We start from the raw sequence: 19,229 nt of genomic DNA, 5'->3' as shown, positions 1-19,229 counted from the left end.
ATTAGTGCCACATTATCGTTGGAGGCCAGTGCTAGTTCAATCTCTCTATTTAAATTAAAGATGGCATGGTCGGTGGATTTACCGGCAATAAATCCAAACTGGTTCTTCGATAGGTGCCCATTGTTGATCAAATGTCCAGAAATTCGATTGGCAATTATACGCTCTAAAGTTTTGCCCAGTATGGAGATTAGACCGATTGGTCGATATGCATTCGTTTTAGAATAATCATCTTTTCCAGGCTTTGGTATGATGCGAATGATCGACGTCTTCCACATATATGGCATATAGCCCAATCTTAAACATGCGTTGTATACGGCCAGCAACACGTCCGGAAAGGAAACCCAAAAATTTTTCAGTATTTTTGGCGAGACACCGTCGTAACCAGGCGCCTTTCCATCCTTGAATTTGATAATGGCGTTATGAAGCTCCTGTATGGTTATTGGTGGTGGAGCGCTGACGTTATTATTTCTCTGTAGCCACCTGTTGACACTGATTCTTGTTGACTTTTGAACATCACTATCGCTATTTGGATCATCATTCGGAAACAAGGTGTCGACTAGTTTCGTTGTTGATTCAACTGGATCCGTTGTTCCTTCGATGGTTTTAAAAATCATGTGGCCACTATTCTTTATCAGCCGGGAGACCCTCTGGAAACAGCTCACAGGTCCTTCCCCGTTAATGTCGTTATTGAAAGCATCATACTTGAGGTTCTGAAGATGGGATCGGTACTGGTGTCGAAGCTGCTGATAAGTTTGTTGGTATCGTTGTAATGCGAACTGGTTGTGGCATCGTCGGATCTTCCTATATATTTGTCGTTGTTTGGTCACTATTTGTTTTAGCTGAGCATCTTTGTGCCAGTTGTCGCACCTGGTCCTTTTATCAATGTATTTGGTGCAGAATCGATCACAACACTGATGAATCACATTGGTGAGGATGGCGATGGTCAAGTCAAGCTGTTGTTGATTGTCGATATTATTTATTTCATTATCACTAATGTTAAAATCTCTCAGCTTTTCACCAACTGCAGTTGACCACCCAAGCCAATTGACATTGTTAGTGTTCCACTTCACTGTTGACCTGTTTGTGGTGGATGTGATGTTGGTATTGCTGATGATGGTTAAAATAGGTCGGTGGTCACTGTTGTATATATCATCTATAACTGACCATTCACTGATGTTGTCGAGGATATTCTGTGAAACTATTGTCAAGTCAATGTATGAAGATAATCGTTGATTGCCACGGGTTGTGTCGAATGTTGGCTTAATTCCGTCATTTAATAATGTCAAATCATTGTGGATAATTGCCGATAGAAGTTGCTCTCCTCTATCATCGTTATGTGGACCCCAAAAAGTTGACTTTGCATTAAAATCGCCACCAATCAGCATTCTCTTATTGCCAGCATATACAGTTAAATTATTTAAATTATCGATTGTGGTTTCAATTGATTCAACTGGTTGAGAATATACAGATGCGATGACAAAATTGTTGGTTTCAATCACTAAAAAGTCAACGTTCGATAAAGAAGAAATAATGATTGGTGATATTAATGGATTTAAGATGATGATACAACTGCGGACAGGATGACTTGTTGTTGATGTTGATGAATTGTCTGATCTTTGTTGGACATTGATTGTTTGTTGGTCATTGGAAGATTGGCTATTGTTGGAATGATTGTCATATTGTGGCTGAATGGTAATGGGCACATGTTGATCATGGGACGTATGGGCATATGTTGATTGTTGGGCACTAGATGGCGGAAGATGAATACTCGGCACTTGGTAATTGACTGGCACATTTGATGAAGTAGACACCTGATTAAAATTTGGCACTAGATGGACGGTGGATGCATGAAGATGGTTAAGCAACTGTTGATTAATAGACACTTGTTGCATTGTATGAATGTGATGAGATGCGTGATGATTGCTTGATGTTTGCCACACACTAGATACTTGGTCGATGCTACTTGCAGTGAGACTGTTTGACACTTGGTGAACGCTGGATGATGATGAATTTGTCGCATACATGGGACGATACTTTTTGTCAATGTTTGGTATGTTTTTGCGAATAGGTGGTTCAGAAATGAGAGCAAGGTCGATTTTATGTTTGTCACAGAAGGATAAAAACTGTTGAAGAGCACTCGGTGATTTGTTGCAATTTATTTGTGCTATTTTGATATATACTTGTTGGGCATTTGGCTGATTTTCTCTATCCATGGTGAACGTATTGAACTTTATCAACGACTCTTTGTAACATTCTATGGTAAATTGGACACGATTTACTAATGCTATTATGTTGACCATTATCCTTTATTCCGGATTTGCGACAGTTGACACAAGAAGGTGGAAAGCTCTTATTCGGACAGTCGTCAAATTTATGTTGTAAGCCACAATGAAAGCAAATTTGTTGTTCCGGTTTCAGTTGACAGATAGCAGCCTTATGATTATACCCGAGACATCGGAAACATTGCCTGAGCGGGGACAAATCTTCAGCATGTACCAAAGAATAATCCAGTATTATCTTCCCATTCAATTCATTGATAATTATTTCACGAATTTTAGGATCCACCGATAAGCTATAATTAATCAATCTTTCGCTGCGAAAATTCTTCCTTTCAGCCACTACTGCCACTAATTTCTTGATGTCCAGTCCATTTGTCTCGGTGTAGAAAGCGATAGGATAATTGAATGAGCTAATCATAGCTGGAATTTCATCTTTATTAATATCACGACGCACACCTTTTAGCAAAATCGTGGGAGATAACTTCCGCGGCGGCTCAGTAGCTAGTCGTTTTGTTGCTTTAGCCAATAAATCGAATTTGCTTTTGCTCGCTTCATCTTTAAAATCGATAATCATCTTACCCTTGGACAAGCTTTTTGCATCGGTCATAGCTATGCCCTCTTTTGCGGGTTGAATCAATTTAGCCAAAGTTTGTCTAGTGACGGCCGTATCTTCATTATCTGGTAAGTAAACAACGGTTTGATGTTTGGGTGTTGCTGTATTTCTATTTTCTTTCAATGCTTCAGCGAATGTCATTGTTTTATTTTGATTGTTATTATTTTTGTTGTTGTCATTTTTATTATTGGTCATGGCCGTGAACAGGCTGTTGATACTTCTTTTGATATCACCAAAATATTTTTTCATTTCCGATTTGGTAACAAACTCATTATCGTCATCCATCACCTCATCTCTTGGATCCATGTCGGTATCGTATCGTTTTCGTTTACCAGCTGTATTTAATTGTTCTTTCAATTCCATATTTTCGGCCAATAATCTTAGGGCTCTAGTTAGAGCATCGATAACTTGATGTTTGTTACCTGTTGTAATGTTGCCTTTTAAATCTGTAGCCATATTCAAGGTATCGTTTATGAATGCCAAATCATCATTAATTGCAAGTTGTTTATTATCATCCCCAATCGGTGTGGTGCATCTAGAAATTGTTGTAGTTATTGGTGTTTTCACCGCTGTTGATATTTTATATGATCGATTATTTGATGAAGTTGCCTGAGGTTGTCTTGGTATAACAAAATTGAAATTCTGTAAATCATGATTTGTTGTTATTGGCGCAGATACATGAGGCTGTTGGATTTGTAATTGTTGATATGGAGTATACGCATATGATGTCGAGCCATATTGAGAAAATGGTGGCGGTTGATAACTAGCCGTGGTCATAGCTTGAAATTGACTCATAGGCTGATATTGGGACACTACATTATTATAGATTGGCCCACCTGCGAAACTGCCGATTGTAGCTACCGGTTGTTGTTGTCTAACTGTAATTTGTTGATTCAGGTTTTGTTGTGCCGATGTTGTTGCTATCTCGACATGCGACATTGGTTGATCATCATCGTCTATAATGATTCCATTATCGATACGTTCATCATCATTGGAGGCCCGACTCATGGTTGGTGATGGAAAAGTGGATCGGTCGTCGTCAGTGTTGTTGTTGGTTGGACGATTGACTTTGACCGTTTTTCGGCTGGTGATGGTCTTTTTCCCGGTACCCATCTATACCCGACGACTGAGCGTCCTTGAATCACAAATATGGATGGAAGAATGGAAGATTGCCGCAAATTATCCTTGAAGCAAAGAAGATGAAATGGAACGATGGTAGATGAAGAGACACAAGATAAAAAGTGTGGAAGAAGAAAACAATGTGTCCTGTGTATCGAAGTGTTGTGTTGTTGATATGGTGTGTGTTTTGACGAAATTTCTTCCAAGCTATGGCAACTTTCACTTGATAAAAATGATGATAATTGATGAAAAACAAATGTTGTGCATTGATTGGCAGCATAACACTAGGTCTTCGGAACTAGGTTAGGTTTTTTTTTTTTTTTTTTTTTTTTTTAAACTGAACTTTATTCTTTTAAAAACAGATCGGCGATGGCCAATCAAGGCATTCAAAATGGCAATACAAATCGGCCAGGAAAAAATGGAATCGATCAATGGAAATAAAGGAAAAAACAGACAATAAAATAAAGAATAAAAACTAACAAAGAATAAAAAATATAATAAAAAAAAAGTACATTTCAATTAATTTAAATTGTGTCCAGTGTTTGTGTATGTGTCCAATGGAATAGAATGTATAAAATGGAATCTGGTGTGTTGGCTAAGCCAATATGTGTGTGTGTGTATGCGATTTGAAAGTGTGTGTGTCTGTTTGTGTTCGATCAAAGACAGAAAATTTGGTGTGTTTATGATCACAATAATGAAAATGGAATGAAATAAAAAATTGTGATCGATGATTGATTTGTATTTGTTGTTGGTCGTCGATATATCTGACAGCATAACTCACTAGGCTGCGAGAACTGATGATCTGAAGATTTGTCGAGACTTATATACATTTGATAAATCAATTCCCTACACTGTTCGTAATGCTTTATCGGTTATTGAGGGGGAAAAAGAGGGGAAAAACTACGAGAAAGAAATCTATTGGTCGTTCATAATGTTCAAAATCTATCATTGTACAGTGGCAATGTAACTCAGTGATTGTCAAGTGTCGTATGTCGACCGGCGTTGTCTACATATTTCTATGCTAAAGATAATGGCGCCAAACGTAGTTTTTACGTCGGGTCGATTGATCTTTCTATTGTTGGCTCAAATTTGGCGGTATATTTTCTGTCAATTGTGCATGCGTGTGTTTGTTGACAGTGATGAAGACATCTGTTTGTGTTGTGTTTTGATTTTTGTTGTGATCGATTAATGTGCATGAATATGACTTACAATTTGTTCAATGATGAGTTGGCGTCAATTTTCACACTGCTTGGCCACATTTTGTTTTCTGCTCATTTTTGACTTGTTGTTGTTTGTTGTTGATCGAAGATTGGCTCCAATTAGCCATCCAATTGAATTGTTCGAGATATGGTTCCAAAAGAATACGAGCACTGTGTTGATATACTGGTGGAATGTATCATGTTTAAAATTGTCGTTTTTATGTTGCTGGTTTTTATAATTTTCGTTTTTATTTCCCCAGGTCCGGAATATCGATTTTTATCAATCGTTGCTCTGATGATGATCGTCCAGTTGGAAATTCCCATGGCCAAAGTTTATTTGTGATATGTTGAATCGTGTTGTTGTTGATGATGATTTTTACTTCTTGTTTTTATGTTCTAGTCTGGTTTGGAATATCAATCATCGTTATTCGTTACTTTGGTGGTGATTGTCCGGACGGAAATTCCAGTGACCGGTGATTATCTGTGATATTTGATTTGTTGTTCGTTGATTTTAATTCTTGTTTTTATCATTCTAGTGCTGGTAAGAAATATCGACTGTCGTTATTCGTTGCTTCAATGGTGGTCGTCCTTAATGGAGATTTCGATGCCAGTTGTATCTGTGATATATTTATTCCATACATTATTATTCATTGATTGGTACTGGACTTTTGTTAAATATTTAATCGATGATCATGATGCCGATACTCTGGTGACGAATGGATGGTGGAAATTCAACTGTTGCTGTTTTGTTTGTCGATTCTGCCGATGTCAATTTTTGAAATTATTATTATGACTTTTATGTATATTTGAATCAAATTTTGTAATGCCATTTTCGTTCACTTGTAGGGGAACCAACTGTTGGATGTGTGATGATTTCGTTCGTTGTTGGATGGATCGAAATTGATAATGACAGATCTGTGTTGATGAATTCTTGTTGGGATGTTGTATCTGGTTTATATTTCTTGTTTGTCGTTGCTGATCGTGAACCGGCATAGTAGACCTGGTTTGAGCAGGGGATGGCGTTGTTGACATCTTGCATAAATTATTCTTGACATTTGACCAATTCAATATTCTTGTGATGACCCGACAACAGCACACGACAGTGGCTGTTTACGGGAGCCACCCTGGGACTGTCGGTGCACATGACCAACATGTATCCCTGTTGTTGTATTCTTGTGTGTGTAAGTGAACGTCTGTTACATTGTTGTAATTCTTGTTTGTGTTCCTATACAATGATTTAAATTACTGTGTGTGTTGTCTGGTTAATTGTTGTGTTGATGGTCATGTTGTTGCGGTGAACACGATTCTTGGCAAACGCACTCCTCCGTGGTTGATGGACAGTAGCTTTTTACGGGGGCCACCCTGACACTGCCATCTGGTAATGCATTTGTGTACTTTGTGTGAATGAACGTCTGTTGCATATGTTGTGTCCAGTGGATGTGTCTAACAATTAAAATCTAGTAGGTGTGTAACGTGTGTGGATGTGTTTGCAAGTACCGTACCTAGTTCCTTCCCTAGTAAGGCTAGGTTAGGTTAGGTAAAGACATCGAGCCAAACCTCACGAGCTATGCTCGTGACGGTTTGGCGATGTCCCGGAGGAGTGCGTTTCGAGCCAAACCTCACGAGCTACGCTCGTGACGGTTTGGCGGAGTCCCGGAGATCTGCCATACGTTGCTGTGCATGATGAGCTCTAAGCGTTGCATTGTGATCAATACCGGGACAGTGGCCATAAGTTGAATCGATGAATTGATCATGGTGGATGTCGCCGGTGAATCGATAATCTGTGTTCGTCGGCAAAAATGGCAATATTCTGGTAAAAGATGGCTGTTAGTCGTGTTCTTTCATTCGGGTTGGTTGTATTATTGATTGTGGATCGATAATCATTTCTTAGCCGGTTTAACAATTGGCAGTCGTTGATCAGATGTTGTACCGACTGATATCTGAAGCCACAGCAACATTTTTTATCGTTTGATATTCCAAATTTGGCCAGATACGCGCCGAATTGGCCGTGACCGGTGATAGTCTGTGTGACATGTTTGTTGATGAACGGTACAAATTTCCGGGCATCATGTACATTTGGACACAGCTGTTTGATGTTGGTGCCAAATCGGTTTCTGTGATACATGGTATTCCAGTTGATCATCATTTTTGTTTGTTCGTACTTTTTGATATAACTTAACGGCATCCTTTGATAATCGTATTCTCTTGTTCTGTTGTTTGCTGTTCTTTTGGCATATTTTTTCAACTTTTGGTACCACTGCTCATTCTTGTCTATTTTATTCCAGGCGACTATTACATTGGTCAAAGCCATGTCAATAAGTTCATTTGCCAGTCTTTGCCGATTTTTCCGGTCACGTCGCCCGATATGCTGAGCCGTACTGATGTTATTTGTGACGATATAAACAGTATGATGAATGTGATTTTCTTGTATCATGTTGAACACTTTTGAGATGGTGAAAAGGTCGGCTTGTTGGATCGTACAATATAACGGTAATCTGAAATGATTGATTCTGGTAATGTTTGTGCTGCTGAAAATCATATAAGCTGAGCCAATTCCTCTTGCTGTTTTGATTGATTTAATGATGATTCTTGTTGGTGGCAATACTGATGGTTCTCTGATGATTGTTGCTATTCTTTTTGATGGATCATCGTTATGGTTGTCATTTATGTCCACTTGAATTTGTTGATCATTGTACAGGTACTTACCTGTTACTCTTGCTGTGGCAACTGTTGCTCTAAAATTGATGTACAATTCGATTGGTGGAAAATCTGCTAATGCGGTGACGGAAATGAATGACGAAGTTCTGTAGGCCTTGGTGGCTTGTTGAGCTATCGGTGTGACAAGTTGTCTGAATATTTTATGAATATGTTGGTATGTTGTTGCTTTGTTGGTGACAATCCCGCCATACGACAGAATCGGTTCGGTGATGCTGTGATAGATCATGCGCAGGACTGCAGGACTCAGACCATATGATTTTCTGGCAATGCCAGTGATACTTTTGTTTACTCTTGTTGCTTTTGATACAACGTGTTTGATGTGTGGTCGATAGTCGAGTTTGTGGTCAAATATTATGCCCAGGATCTTGATTTCTTTTACTGGATCGATGACTGAACCGTTCATTCTCACTGGTGAATAGATGGGACGAGCAATCCTTTTTGATACGTACATAATTTTTGTTTTTGATTCTGAAAATGTTAATTTACATTTACGTCCCCAGCAGGCTGCCATCTCCAGTATTTTGTTGATTTTAATTGACATATAATTGATACAATCACACGCGACGACCATGGTAACATCATCTGCATATGCCTGTATATTAACGTCGAAGCCAAAATTCTTGCACAAAAGATCATTTACCACTAAATTCCACATTAATGGACCAAGAATGGAGCCTTGAACAGTACCTCTATTGGTTGTTTTATTGCACGTAACGCCGCCGTAACTAACCGTTATTCTTCTGTTGTTCTGGTACGCATTGATCAATTGGATGAGATATTTTGGAGTGCGGTATTTAATCATTTGGTCGATGACGAAAGGATGCCATGTATGATCGAATGCACCTCTGATGTCTAATGATATTAAGCATACATGTTTGAATTTTGAAATTGCTGTGTCGATGTCATTATGCAAATTCAATAATGCGTGATCGGTTGATTTTCCGGCCATAAAGCCGTACTGATGATGTGACATGTGACCATTGTTGATGAGATGATTGGTAATACGTATAGACATGATTCGTTCGAGCACTTTACCTAGGACGGAGATTAAACCTATTGGGCGGTAGGCGTTGGTTTTACTGTAATCATCACGTCCAGGTTTTGGTAATATTCGGATGATTGAGCTTTTCCACAGATATGGCACATAATTTAGACGAAGACACCCGTTGTAGATGGCAAGCATGATATCCGGAAAGAAGAGCCAAAAACTTTTTACGATTTTTGGTGAGATGCCGTCGAAGCCTGGCGCTTTACCATCTTGAAATTTATGCACCACATTATTTAGCTCGAGGATTGATACAGGTGGTATGCCATTACTGCTTTTATTTTTACTAAGCCACTTGTTGGTATGTTGGCGAATGACTTGTTGCTCATCGTTGTCGTTGAAATCATCATCTGGGAAAAGCGATGCGACTAATTTGGTGGTTGAGTCGATCGGGTTGTATGTACCTTCGATGGTACGTGCGACCATGTTGTCGTTATTTTTTAACAAGCGGCAGACCTTCTGGTAGCAGTTCTCTGGTCCATAGCCGTTGAGATATCTGTTGAATTCATCATCCTTAAGTGACTGTGCCAAGTCTCGATATTGTTGTCTAGCAATCAAATATTCGTTTTTTAATCTTTCGATTGCAAATGGATTATGGCAACGACGAATTTTTCTGTATATTGATTTTTGTTTGTTGATGATGTCTTTTAACGACTGATTGTTGGTCCACTTGGCTGGTCTTGTTCTTTTGTTTCGGTATTTCCCACAATGTTGATCACAGGCATGTTGTATGAAATTCGTGATTCTTATGACAACTATATCCAATTCGTTATGATCGTTGATGTTATTGATTATCGCTGGTGTAATGTTGTGATCGTCAAGTTGCTGTTCAATGTCGGTGCTCCAACTGTTCCAATCGATGTTTGACGTATTCCAACGTGTGGTTGATCTGTCGTATTGATTGTTGATGTATTGATCGGTGATGATAAATGTGATCGGTCGGTGATCACTAAGATGGACATTATCATGCACTTTCCAATCGTAAATATGGTCGATTATGTTGTTGTTCACTAGTGAAAGATCGATGAATGAAAGAATACGTCGTTGACCACGTACAGTGTCGAACGTTGGTTTGTTGCCCTCATTTAGGATGTTGAGATTGAGATGTGCTATTGTTGACATGATTTCTTGACCACGATCGTCAGTGGTGTCCGAGCCCCAGTATAAGGATTTGGCATTGAAGTCACCAGCAATTATACACTTTTTGTTGTTGGCATGGTTGACTGTTTGTGTGATACAATTTAAGGTGTCGTTGATGCTGGTATTTGGCTCACAGTAAACTGAGGCGATGATAATGTCGTTGATGTTGGCAACAATGTAGTCGGTGTTTGACAGATGTGAAATGATTATCGATGGTAAGGCTGGGTTGAATGTGATGATGCAGGCACGAACAGGCTGTTGTTGATCACTGTTTGATTGTTGGCTGGTGGATGTCGATTGATTGATACGTGAACTTCGTCGTGTTACTCGTCGGTTGTTTGTTGTTGGTCGATTTGAATTGATGGCATACATAGGATTAAATTTCTTGTTGATTGATGGTAAATTGTTGCGTAATGGTGGTTCACTGATGATGGCGATGTCGATATTTCTTTCGTCACAGAATTTGAGAAATTGTGTCAGAGCTGATGGTGATTTGTTACAATTGATTTGTGCCACGCAGATACGGTCCTTGTTGGATGTGGAATGATTAATTGAATTGAATTTTATCGGCGATTCTCATTAACATTCTAGTATAGACTGGGCAGGATTTGCTGACACTATTGTGATTTATGTTTTCTTTGACACCGGTTTTCATGCAATTGGCACATCGTGGTGGACAATGCTGGTTTGGACAGATGTTGTAGTTATGGCGACCACCGCAGTGGAAGCATAGCTGCTCTTCTGGTTTTAATTGACACTTTTCTGCTTTATGGTTGAATCCATAACATCGATAGCATTGTCGTAGAGGAGACATATCCTCGACATGAACCATTGAATAATCGAGAATTATTTTGCCACCCATGTCATTGATGATGATATCTCGAATTTTTGGATCTACGGTGATGCCATAGTTGATCAATCTATCGCGGTTGCGAAAATTTGTACGTTCGTTTACAATTTGAACTGCTTTTTTAATGTCGATATCGTTGCTTAAGACGTATATGTCTATTTGATGGTTAAAACTAGCAAACATTTCTGGTATTTTGCTTTTGTCGATATCTTTTCTTACGCCTTTTAACATGATTGTTGGTGTCAATTTTCTTGGTGGTTCGGCAATGATATTGGCGGTGGAGGCTGCGATGGTGTTGAATTTGTTTTTGCTGTCTTCATCACGGAAATCGAGGATCATTTTCCCATTGGAGAGACCTTGGGCATTTGTGACATCGATACCTTGTTTTGCCGGTTGAATTAATTCGGACAGCACTTTTCTTGTGGTGGTGGTATCGGTGTTGTCTCTGATGGATATCACTGTTTGGTGTTTGGGTGTTGCTGTGGTTTTGTTTTCTTTTAATATATCAGCAAATGAGATCGGCTTTGTTGTTGTATTGACGATATTATTGCTGGTTTGTTTGTTCATTACAATATCTGTAAGATTTTTTACACTATGCTTTAGATCAAGCAGGCACGTTTTCATTTCGGTGATGGTGTTTTGGCCATATTCGTTATCGTTGAAGACGCTTTCTTCTTCCTCATCGCCCGTATATAATTTACGTTTTGTGTTGGCCGACAGTTGTTCTTTGAGAGCTTGATTTTCGGTATACAGATTTATGGCGATTTTTAATGCCGTAATTGTCTTGGCTTTGCTGGCACTGTTGATGTTGCCCTTTAGGCTCATGGCCATAGCCAGTGTTTCGTTGAGATATTGGAGTTCGTCTTCGTATGCATCCAGTGCTTGATCCGACGAGCTCGATGGCTTGTGTCTTGTGATTCTGGTTGTCAATGGTGATGGTATGGCTGTGTGTATGTGTGATGATGTTGTGTTCAATGGTGTGGATGGTCTGGATATTAATGGTATTTGAACACTTATTGGATTGGCGTTTGTGTTGCCGGAAGTCAATGAGAGTGCGTTTGTATATGGTGGCACTTGATACTGTTGGTATGTGTATGGCTGTGACAAAAACTGTGTTTGTGGTGGTGGTATGAAGACAGTTGTTGGTGGCATATTCGGTTGTGTGTATGGTGGATATGTGTATTGTGCTGATGTGAATGGTTGAGTACTGATTGGTGGTTGTGCATGACTTGTTGCAGCAGTACTTCTTGTTGTGTGTCGTTGTGGCATTGTGGTGTTCACTGTTGTTACAGTATGATTTGATGATGTATCTGGTTGTGTGACAGATATATATTGTGGATATGTGTATTGTGCTGATGTTGATGGTACAGTGCTAATTGGTGGCTGTGCATGACTTGTTGCAGCAGTACTTCTTGTTGTGTGTCGTTGTGGCATTGTGGTGTTTACTGTTGTTACAATGTAATTGGAAGATGTAGCTGGTTGTGATGTTGTGTTGTGTCTTGTGTTTCTTGGTTGTGTAACTTCTTCGTAAGACATTGGGTGGTCTTCATCGCCGTCATCCATTCGATCATCAGATGGATTCTCCATTGGTGATGACGTGTTTGACCGACTAAGTGTCGATTGGAGGGTTGATGTGTGAGTAACTTTCACGACTTTTTTAGCCAGTGTTGTGTGTTTGTTTTTTTTTTTTGCACGTAAGATGATTAAATGAATGTAATGATTATGGTGAAATAATTGTTTATTAAATTGAATAATAATGATTGAGATTATGTAATTTGAAAAATTTTGTTTTGTTTGTTTATTGAAATATTTATTGTAAGACAGACACCAATGTGTTTAAAAAGATTGTTTTAGACAAATGATATTGATAAATTTATTGATGAAGAAATGCAATGAATTGATGGGTTATAAAAGAGATGTGTGAAAAAGAAAAAAAAAAAATTGTATTGAAAGCTAATTGACTATTTGTTATGGTGTTGATCGTATGTGCTTAATGAAAATGATGTGTTGTATTGATAGCAATGAAACAGATCAACTGTGCAATAAGATGTGAAATTTTGACACCAAATTGATCAATGATATGAAAATATCGGTACAATGATTGTATTTACCAAAGAATTAATTGTTTTATCGATGAATGGCTGATGTGTGGGCACCTGATGATAATGATGGTGTCAGTGATCTTGTATTAATGTAAACAATAATATGATGATGGAATGTAAACAAGGTCAGTGTAATCAATTGAATTGTGATGTGTGTAATAAACAATGGATAATGTGATTATAATGACATACGATTGTTGGTTGATGAAGTTTGAGCCAGATGATTTCAAATGTTGATCACAGCAAAGATTGATATTGATTGATGATTGTGATAAACTGATATACTTGATGAAATTGTAAGCCGGGTCTTTGAAGAAAAATGATTTATAAATTGATGAAAATTAAAGCCAATTGATGAAAGATGATAATTGAAGCAGAAAAATGAACAAATGAATTTGAGCCAAGATGAATGAAAGGATGAAAATGAAATCAGAAAAAAAGTAAACATATGAAATTGAGCCGAGATGAAATGGCCAAACCAAGGACCTCAAAAATAATACAGAATCAAATAAAAGACTGATATCAATGGATCAGAAAAAAAAAAACATAAGTAAAATAATAATAAAAAAAACAACAATAAAATTGAATAAAGAAAATGATTCCAAAAATAAAAATGTGTCCATTTCTTGTATGTGTGGGAAGAAAGAAAAGGAAAGGAAAAGAAAGACCCTGTGTGTCCTATGTATTGTGACATGTTTGAGCCAACGGGCCAAGACGTGTGTGTAGATGGCTGTGTAAATGAATGTGTGTTTTGTATGGTGTATGTGTCGATGATTGTCGTGAAGAAATGAAAAAGAAAACGACAAAGATGAAAATCGACAAGATTGGATACAATATGACGCGGTGTGTGGGAGAGAAAATCAAAGATTGAAAAATGTCTTTCATCACAACACTAGGTCGTTGTAAATCGCAACGATTGCTTGTTTCATCAAGATTTTTATATTGAAAAATTTGTAGCATGTTTTTGTGTCCTAGTGGTGTATTCGATGTACAAGTGGTACACAAAATAGTAAAAACTATGTCTGATAATGGTCAATTCGTATACAAGAAAATGGATTTTTGTTTCATGATCTATTTGTTGGGCGTTAATTGGCGCCAAAAAGAAAAGATTGTTTTCTTTGTTTTCTTTGTTTGTGTGCATGCGTGTACATTGACATTGTTATGAATGGACTAAGATTTTTGCATGACTTACGTTGTTTTGCTAGTGAGTTGGCCAATTTTTCTTTTTTTTTTTCGTTCAATGTTGACTGTATGATTAATTGTTGATTGTAAATGCCACTCAGTTGTCATGATTATTGCAAAACGCCATTGTCATGTTTTGCCATGCTGGTTTTGGTTTCGTTGTTGCTACTGGTGTTGTATTGTGGTTCTGCCAGCCATATCCAATGTTGATGGTAAATTCTTGGTGTTCCATTTTAATATTCATATATCATCGTGCTGTTTGGTGTCGAGATCAGTCTATGATATTCCATTAGAATCGTTGTCATCATTATGTGGTTGTATCATTTCTTTCAATCGTCAAAACCATCATTTGTTGCCCGGTGATATTGTTGATAATCATTATAATTAATTGTATACCATATTGATTTTTCTTTACAGAATATTTCTTATGCGTTGGCGGTGCCTTGTTGATTCTATTCGTTCGTTGTTGTTATTTTGTCAAATGAATACTGGTAAGTGTTGTTGTTTACTTGTTGATATTATTGATTCTTGTTGTTGTTGATTTTATTTTTCAGATTTTAAATTATCGGTTTTATGCTGATTGTTATTGTTATCGTTGTTGCCGATTATTTGTTGATTCTTGTTATTTAAATTATTGATTTGGATTGTGGTCGTTTATAATTGTTTTCATTGGTAATTATTATTATTCGTTGAATTTAAATACTGTTGATTTTTCTTCTTTTTTTTTATCATTGATTTTAGTTGTTTGTTGGTTTCGTCCATGGTGATTTTAAATTAATTAATACTGTTGGTTTTTTGTTGGTTATTCTTGTTGATTTTTCGGTTTTATATTCTCGTTGGTTGGTTTTATCGTTTTTATAATACTGGTGATGTTGTTACTATTTTTGATAATTATAAATACTGTTGATTCTTGTTTTTTATTTTTCTCTAGGATTCTAGTCAATTAATGTTGAATACTGTTGTTTTCTTGTTGATTCTGTTGTTTTATATGGTGGTCGTATTCGTTTTTAACCTGTTGATTTTATCGTTCCAATACCGGTGATATTTGTTATTATTTGTCATAATTATATTGATTGTTAATTTCTGTTGTTTTTTTTTTTTAATTGTAAATCCTGCAAGTATTTTGTTCGATTTGATGGGGCGTATGTTGTTGCTGTTGATGGTACCCAATGATTGGCCATGACGGATATATTCAAATGGATGGGCCGCAGAAATATGATATATACTATATTATTAATTTTTATGATGATGATCATTGTGCACTTGTTCATATGTTAACTTGATTTATACCATATTTAGGCCATATAGTCTGTTGCGTTTATGTGGCGGGAAACATACCATTGGATGAGCCATAGACGTTTCAAATTATTGGAACAGACTTCAATGATGGAATTGCATGTGAAGTTAATACTTCACATGCCGTTATTTTTTTTGACTCTTTTGTTGTGAAGTGCCACTACCATTGATCCGGTTGTTTTCTGTTGATTTTTTTCAAAATTTTCTTATACTATGGATCATGGATCGGAAAGCTGTGAGAAGGATGCAGGCCGCTGTTTGTTGTTGTTTTTGGACTACCGGTACATTATTTCATCGATTTACGTTGCTGTGTTGGAACAGACGATAAATTACGTTGCTATTGTTTAATGTTGTTTTTGTTGTTGACTAGTATGGCCAAATATGATGAGATGCCGTTTCATGTTGATTTTGATTTGCTCCAGCTTGAATCGTTAATACTTTGATTACTAGGCAACTGCACACAACAGTGGCTGTTTACGGGGGCCACCCTGGGACTGTTGGTGCGCGTGACCACAAGTGGCCCTATGTTGTGTTCTATGTGTGAGTGTAGGGTCTGGTAACAGGTGTTGTGTCCATTGTTTGTGTGGAACATTAAATTAAATTACTGTGGATTAATTCTTGTAATGATTGTTGTGTATGTGTGGTCACGCTGTTGTTTTGGTCGAGCTTCACGTCCTGGTCCTCCGCTGGTTAATTGACATAGCGATTTACGGGAGCCACCCGGAAATGTCAATTTGGTACTGCTGCAAAGTGTTTTTGTGTGTGTATGTAGAAGTCTGTTACAGATGTTGTATCTTATGTGGGTGTGTTTAACATAATAAAAACTGGTGTGTGTGTGGATAAATTCTGGTGTGTTTGGATAAAATCTTGTGTGTATGTTTGCAAGCAGATACCATACCATCCCTTCCCTAGCAGAGGCTAGGTTAGGTTAGGTAATGTCCGCAAGCCAAACCTCACGAGCTACGCTCGTGACGGTTTGGCGCTGTCCCGGAGGAGTGAACTCTGAGCCAAACCTCACGAGCTACGCTCGTGACGGTTTGGCGGGTGGTCCTGGAGGAGTGAGCTTCGAGCCAAACCTCACGAGCTATGCTCGTGACGGTTTGGCGTGGTCCCGGAGATCGGTGAGCAGACGCCATGCAATGTAATCAAATTAGCTGAGCATATTTGGCAACCACGATGCAATACCGGTTAATGATATTCATATGATTACGGTGGATGTAAACGATGAATTGATCTTCTATGTTGATCAGCAAACATTGCAATATTACCGTAAAAGACTGCTGTTAACCTGGTTTTTTCCCTGGCATCGTCGGTACTATTGATTGAAATTCGATAATCACGTCTTAGATGGTTCAACATTTGACAATCATTGATGAGGTGTTGAACTGATTGAAATCGGAAACCACAGCAACATTTTTTGTCATTCGATATGTCAAATTTTGATAGATAAGCACCAAATTGTCCGTGACCAGTTAACGTCTGGGTGACGAAATTGTTAACGTATGGGACGAACTTACGTGCGTCATGTAGATTCGGACATAGCTTTTTGATATTTGTGCCAAATCGATCTCTTAAATATCTATCGTTCCAGCTTATCATCATATTGTTGTGTTCATATTTTTTGACGAAGCTAATGGGCATCCTGGTGTAGTCGTAATCTCGTGAACGGTTGTTGGCTGTTATTTTTGCATATTTTTTGAGCCTGTGATACCATGGTTCAGCTTTATCCACTTTGTTCCAGGCGATCACAATATTATCAATGGATTTGTCGATTATTTCATTTGCTAATCTTTGCCTGTTTTTCCTGTCAATACGATTGATGTGTTGTACCGTGCTTATGTTGTTGGTGATGATATATACCGTTTGATTGTTGCTATTTTCATTTATCCAATTTGTTGCTTTCATTATGGCAAAGAGATCAGCTTGTTGTAGCATACAATAAGGAGCAAGACGATAATGTTTGACGCCAATAATATTATTGCTGTTAAAAATCATGAATGCAGCACCGACGCCCATTGTTGTTTTGATGGATTTAATTATGATTCTAAGCGGTGGTGATGCTGATGGTTCTTTGATGATGGTGGTAATTTTGCTCGTTGTATTGATGTTGAGATCGTCATTTATATCTACTGTAATTGGTAAATCATTATATTTATACTGACCTGTTGTTCTTGCTGTCGCTATTGCTGCTCTGAATCCAATGAATAATTCGATAGGTGTGAAATCAGCCAATGCTGTAACCGATATGTATGAAGACGATCTATATGCTTTTACAACTTGTTGTGCCATTGGTGTGACCATTTGTCTGAGGATCTTTTGGATATGCTGATATTTGACAGCCCTACCGGTAATCAAGGCACCATAAGACATAATTGGCTCTGTGATGCTATGGTATATCATTCTTAGCACCTGAGGGCTGAGACCATGCGACTTACGAGCGATACCAGTTACAGCTCTGTTAATTCTCGTGGCTTTGGCGATGGCATATTTAATATGAGGCCGATAATCAAGCTTATGATCAATTATTATGCCAAGAATTTTTGTTTCTTTCACTGGATCAATAATTGCGCCATTCATTCTTACCGGTGGATATATTGGACGTGCAATTTTCTTTGAAACGTACATGATTTTGGTTTTCGATTCGGAAAATGTAAGCTTACATTTACGTCCCCAGCTGGCGGCCATTTCCAGGATTTTATTTATTTTAACCGGCATGTATTTGATGCAATCACAGGCCACGACCATGGTGACGTCGTCGGCATAGGCTTGAATTTTCACATCCAGACCGAAATTTTTGCGGAGAAGATCATTCACCACCAGATTCCACATCAATGGCCCCAGAATTGAACCCTGAACGGTTCCCCTATTGGTCGTCTTGTTGCATGTGACGCCTCCATAACTGGCTGTGATTCGTCTATCGTTTTGGTATGCATCAATCAGCTGGATTAAGTATTTTGGCGCACGATAATTGATCAATTGATTGATGATAAATGGATGCCACGTATGGTCAAAAGCTCCTCTGATATCGAGCGAAATTAGACAGACGTGCTTAAATCTGGTGATGGCTGATTCCAGGTCGTTGTGTAGATTCAGTAATGCATGATCAGTAGATTTGCCAGCTATAAAACCATATTGATAATCTGACATGTGGCCATTACTGATAAGATGATTGGTGATTCGTATTGACATTATTCGTTCCAATACTTTACCCAAGACGGAAATCAGACCAATAGGTCGATAAGCGTTGGTTTTGCTATAGTCGTCACGACCTGGTTTCGGTAATATACGAATAATCGAGCTTTTCCACAGGTACGGTACATATTTTAGTCGAAGACATGCATTATATAAAGCGAGCAACAGGTCAGGAAAAGAGAGCCAAAGATTTTTCAAAATTCGCGGTGATATACCATCGAAGCCTGGTGCTTTGCCGTCACGGAATTTATGAATGACATTATTCAGCTCTAGCAGCGAAACAGCTGACACACTAGTATTGTTTTTGTTTTTCTTCAGCCACTTTTCTGTAAATTGACGTATCTCGTGTTGTTCATTACTATCGTCAAAATCGTCATCAGGAAATAATGAATTGACCAGTTTGGTTGTGGATTCGATAGGGCTGTTGGTACCTTCAATTGTTCGAGCAACCATGACATCACTATTTTTGAGCATCCGGCAGACCTTCTGATAAC

At 38.1% G+C, this 19,229-nt stretch overlaps 2 protein-coding genes and 1 long non-coding RNA gene across 3 annotated transcripts; 1 reads left to right on the top strand and 2 right to left on the bottom strand.

Moving 5' to 3' along the window:
• Positions 1 to 2,191: 2,191 nt before the first annotated feature.
• On the bottom strand, positions 2,192 to 3,735 carry LOC142597639 (uncharacterized). Its single transcript, XM_075732512.1, has one exon. The coding sequence runs from the start codon at positions 3,685 to 3,687 to the stop codon at positions 2,206 to 2,208; it is 1,482 nt and encodes a 493-aa protein (XP_075588627.1). The 5' UTR covers positions 3,688 to 3,735; the 3' UTR covers positions 2,192 to 2,205.
• A 642-nt stretch (positions 3,736 to 4,377) lies between these two features.
• On the top strand, positions 4,378 to 6,476 carry LOC142597640 (uncharacterized). The gene is made up of 2 exons (XR_012832318.1): positions 4,378 to 5,683; positions 5,747 to 6,476. It is a non-coding gene; the product is annotated as an uncharacterized LOC142597640 (long non-coding RNA).
• Positions 6,477 to 7,841: 1,365 nt separating this feature from the next.
• Positions 7,842 to 13,531, bottom strand: LOC142597638 (uncharacterized). Its single transcript, XM_075732511.1, has one exon. It carries the CDS (start codon positions 12,548 to 12,550, stop codon positions 10,661 to 10,663), a length of 1,890 nt encoding a protein of 629 aa, XP_075588626.1. The 5' UTR covers positions 12,551 to 13,531; the 3' UTR covers positions 7,842 to 10,660.
• Between the last annotated feature and the right edge of the window lie 5,698 nt (positions 13,532 to 19,229).

This window comes from Dermatophagoides farinae, chromosome 7 (genome assembly GCF_024713945.1).
Source record: "Dermatophagoides farinae isolate YC_2012a chromosome 7, ASM2471394v1, whole genome shotgun sequence".
In the NCBI taxonomy this organism is placed as follows: Eukaryota; Metazoa; Arthropoda; class Arachnida; order Sarcoptiformes; family Pyroglyphidae; genus Dermatophagoides; species Dermatophagoides farinae.
This window is presented reverse-complemented; position numbering and strand designations above follow the sequence as displayed.

Coding starts and splice junctions, on each gene's coding strand:
- LOC142597639 (XM_075732512.1), bottom strand. CDS start 3,687: ATGAGTCAATTTCAAGCTATGACCACGGCTAGTTATCAACCGCCACCA.
- LOC142597638 (XM_075732511.1), bottom strand. CDS start 12,550: ATGGAGAATCCATCTGATGATCGAATGGATGACGGCGATGAAGACCAC.